The following is a 4,438-nucleotide window of genomic DNA, read 5'->3' as shown; positions in this document are numbered from 1 at the left end:
TTAAATAAGCACTGTTTTTTTGTTTGCTTTGGGGTTCTTCTGAAGAACACAAGAACACGGGAACCAGCCAAGTCCTTTGCATATGTGTTGCAGCCTGTAATTAAACTATGCCATGCTGGTTTCACCTGGCCAGAAATGAACTGAACCCGACTGACCCTGTTTTTTTCTTCGTTTCTAATTACCAGTAGTTTTAGTTCCTTGTCACTGTCGCCTTTGGCTTGCTTGGTTGGGGACGCTTGACTGATTGCACAAACACTATTGGAAGAGAGCTGACATCACTGAATCATCAATGAACTGACTTTAGCTGGAAAAATGACTATTATTGTCAAACGGTTTTCCTGTTTGAAAGCTGCTTTGACACAACCAGTATTGAAAAGCATTTTACAAATAAAGTCACTTGACAGCGTTTGGACCTGGAAACTGTGATGTATAACATCAGACTAAACCTGTTGAGATGAAGCAAACAGGAACTTGTTTATGACAACCACTCCATTTGTGTTTTTACATTATTTTATTTAAAATACTTGGGGGAAATAAACAGTGCTTGGTTTGGAATGAAAATACTGAATGTTTTGATCCCAGAAGCAAAAGAAAAGTACAAAAATCAAAACAATCTCTTTTCTGAATGTCACCAAGCCCTCCAGGATGCTTCCATTCTCACGGAACTGCATTTATATAAAGTTCATGGTTTCTCTAAATCTCTTAGAGCTCATCTTTTTTGTGTGTTAACTTTGTGGCATGTTTTTCCACAAATGTGCTCAATTCCTCCACGTCCCTTTTGCCGCCTTCAAATTTGACTGGGTTCTGCTTCTTGTTGCTGGGAGCAAAGTAGATTGTAGGGAAACCTTCTACTTTATAACTATCATGAGGCACATCATTAGCAGTGGCATCCATTTTGGCAATGACAATATTCTTCTCATTCTTGTATTTCTTTCCGAGAGCGGTGTAATCTGGCTCCAGCTTTTTACAGTGGCCACACCATGGTGCATAGAACTCGATAAGGACGTCTTTCTCTATATCCATTACAATGTCATCAAAAGTCTTGCCCACCACAACCTTCACAGATCCTTTGTTGCTCTTGGGAATAGGCTGAGACTTTACAATAGGTTTCAGCTTACCTGTCAGAGAAGAAAATGGATGCGGTCACTAATTTTAACAGTGACAAAAGTAGTGCTCTCTCTTCACCAATACAAAGCTGTCAGTCTTACATTTGCATTCTTATGAGAACATTTCTTATCATACTGGCTTAAACTCATTGTAACAATCAATTATTATTAAGGTTGATGAAGCGGAAGAAATCAGGCTCATAACATACATAACACACCAATACTTTACCTTTTTTGAAGGCCATGACAAAGCTTTGGAGCACATCCGTGTCAAATTCCTCTGGATCCATAGCATATTTCTTCCCTCCCTCACCGAGAATGCCAACATTCACCTCCTCCCCGCTTTCACTGAGTCCAAGGCTCTTCAATTCATCAGCATAGTCTTCCTCATCCGCGATAGCAAATGTGTACTCTGGAAAGTCCTTTGCTACTTCAAGCACTTTGCTCCTCCAAAACTGTGTGGCTGGGTGGAAATGATAACAAATTGTGTCAATAGTGAACAAAAGCATTTGCATTGTGAGCGACAGGCATCATCTTAATTCCGTTTCAAAGCACTGCAACAGCCACGTCTTAAACACATACCAACTCTGTAATCAAAACTGAAGTCTACTCCATAATAAACAACCACAAGAGGTCGTGTGGTGTATCTCTTTGCATCGTTGCTCTGTTTTCTGTGTCCAACCAAAGGTAGTATGTGTTTCTTGAAGAATTCTTGAACTTCTGAAGCAGGTGTGGAGTCCTTTAGGAAGAATAAGGCAAATCTTTCAGGAAAACTGACTTAAGGTTTGTTCACAAAAATTATGGTTCGAAATAAATTCCCATTCAGATTTCACAGTGGGTTCAAATTGGTCACATGATTTTGTTACATTAAACAACTATGTGAGCAGTGCTTCATACACCACTTATCTACAGACATTGGACTATTTTTGCCAGAAAAGGTTTGCTTAAATTCCTCTGATGTTACCACACTTTAACAATAGTTTCATGCTTGGTTTGCAAAGATCTCACACAAACAATAAAGATTCAGAACTTACTTTAATTGTTAGGAAATGAGATGCTGGCTCATATTTAGACCTAAACTTCTCTGGCTGGAGCATGACTACTTGTCCAGGTGAAGCTTTGAGGAATTGTTTGACTTTATTGTTGAATGTATGCATAAATTTGTAGTCATCTCTTAGAGAATTACCTGGAGGAAGAGAGAATAAACTGTTAGAAAAAAATGAAAGTACAGCTTATATTTATATCTAGACTTCCAGACAACAATACCCACATGCTTCTTGATAGATCTCATATGCTGCATCTTCTTCACTGGAGAAAACGCCTACAATCAAAGCATCATCGCCATCTCTGATAAGCTCCTGAACCTGTTTTAGAGTCTGCACCTGCTTTGACGGAGGACCAGCCTGGTCTGACATGTAATCAACAATACCTACAGTAAAGGGGAAAAAAATTAAGAGATTGTAATTCTAAATTTCCAACACCTCCAAATCAATTTGTCATGACAATGGGTGACAGACCTACCAAACTTCTCCCGTGGTCCATTGTAGTCAAAAGCCTTGCCCTTTCTGAAGATTTTAAGAGTTGGGTAGCCAGAAACACCAAACCGTGTCGCTAAATCACTTTCTGCAGTGGCATCAACTTTAGCCAGTGGAATAGGAGGAGTACGATTTATGAGCTCTTTAGCAGCCTTCTCATACTCAGGTGCAAGTCTCTTACAGTGGCCACACCTGTTTGAATTTAAACACAGGACTTTCAAAAAGACACACTGATGCTTCAGAAAGAATGCAAAGATGTTACATCATGGGGTTGATAAAATAGCAGCACAGAAATCTAAATATACAAACCAGGGTGCATAGAACTCCACTAGAATGATATCTGCATTGTTCACCACATCATCAAAATTATCCTTTGTCAAGACTAGGGTGGCCTCTGGAGGAGGTTTCCAGTCTGGCTGGGCAACTTCTTTAACTCGTTCCACAATGGCTGAAAAATGAAAGTTAAAACCATGCTTGATTATCAATGCACCAGGAAGTCAACTAATGAGCACTTGTTACAAATTCACAGCAAACTGATGGAAATAATTCATAATGGCATTGAAATCTATTTTAAGTGTACTCACCATGCTCACTTCGGTCCCCATCATAGTCCACCGGCTCCCCCTTTTTAAGTATTTTGAATGTGGGATATCCAGACACTTCATATTTACTGCTCAGTGCACTAGCCTTGGTGGCATCAACCTTTCCCACAGGAATCGGTGGGTCGTTCTCCTTTAGTGTCCGAGCAATCTTCTCATATTCGGGAGCGAACTGTTTGCAGTGGCCACACCTGAAAAGTGTAATATTTGCATGACCGAGATCTTTGACAGTTGATGACGCGTCTCCTACAGTTGTAGAGCAAAGAAAACATACCATGGTGCATAGAACTCCACCAGTACGGTGTCTTTGCCCTCTATGAAGGTATCAAAGTTTTCATCTGTCAGAACCAGCACTCCATTCTCCTCCTTTACTTCTGTGTCATCTGCATCATCATCATCATCATCATCATCATCTTCCTCTCCAAGATCATCTGCTGAATCTAAATGTTAACAAATATGATATGCATAAATCTAAACTTATATTTCATATTTTCTTGATAATTGTTTTATATAAATATCTCTATGGTCTCCACAACAGAGTCTAACATGCAGTGCTGTCCTAAACAAGAATAATGCATCAAGCTAGCTAGCAAGTCCAACACACCAGCATGTCAAATATCAACAACCTGCAGCAGATATCTTACCATCTTTGGCATCTTCTTCTTCGCATCGGCTTGGCAATATGAAATGTGTCAATCCAAACAGCACAATCAACAGAAGGGTTATCTTCTTCATGATATCTAATACTTAAGCCTCCTTTAGATAGCTTGATGGGTTAAACCGAGATGCATACACTGCTACCGGTATTCAAATGAATAAATACTGTGCTCGTTATAGAAAAGTTTGCATTAAATGATTTGCACAGCTCATCACAAGTCACGCATTATTCTCTAAATGCTTTGTTTTTTACTTCGCTTCTACACTCCTTTACTTGAACTTGACTGACTTGCCACGTTCTGATTGGCTGGTAGAGCAAGGACTCGGCCAATCATCGATCGCCACTCAAGTCCGCAGTTCATGCACGTTCAAAACCGCGATTGGGTGGGCTGCCGTGGGCTACAAGCTGATTGGATGGTTAGTGAAAGACATAAGACGAAATCTAGGAAGTGTAACTAGGAGAAAGTTATTGCTTTGCTTTGCTTTGACTATTGAAGTTAAAACGATACAAGTTGTTGTTAATAGGACGTTGTTGAAGTTA

At 39.7% G+C, this 4,438-nt stretch overlaps 1 protein-coding gene across 1 annotated transcript; it reads right to left on the bottom strand.

The window, feature by feature from the left end:
* Positions 1 to 492: 492 nt before the first annotated feature.
* Positions 493 to 4,207, bottom strand: LOC132124011 (protein disulfide-isomerase A4-like). The gene is made up of 10 exons (XM_059534733.1): positions 3,885 to 4,207; positions 3,515 to 3,680; positions 3,226 to 3,431; positions 2,951 to 3,089; positions 2,628 to 2,833; positions 2,377 to 2,535; positions 2,141 to 2,292; positions 1,689 to 1,845; positions 1,336 to 1,569; positions 493 to 1,118 (listed from the first exon to the last, which is right to left on the bottom strand). The coding sequence occupies exons 1-10, from the start codon at positions 3,973 to 3,975 to the stop codon at positions 703 to 705; spliced, it is 1,926 nt and encodes a 641-aa protein (XP_059390716.1). The 5' UTR covers positions 3,976 to 4,207; the 3' UTR covers positions 493 to 702.
* Positions 4,208 to 4,438: the final 231 nt, after the last annotated feature.

This window comes from Carassius carassius, chromosome 42 (genome assembly GCF_963082965.1).
Source record: "Carassius carassius chromosome 42, fCarCar2.1, whole genome shotgun sequence".
Taxonomy (NCBI): Eukaryota; Metazoa; Chordata; class Actinopteri; order Cypriniformes; family Cyprinidae; genus Carassius; species Carassius carassius.
The sequence above is the reverse complement of the archived record's forward strand: the minus strand, read 5'-3'. Positions and strand labels throughout refer to the sequence as shown.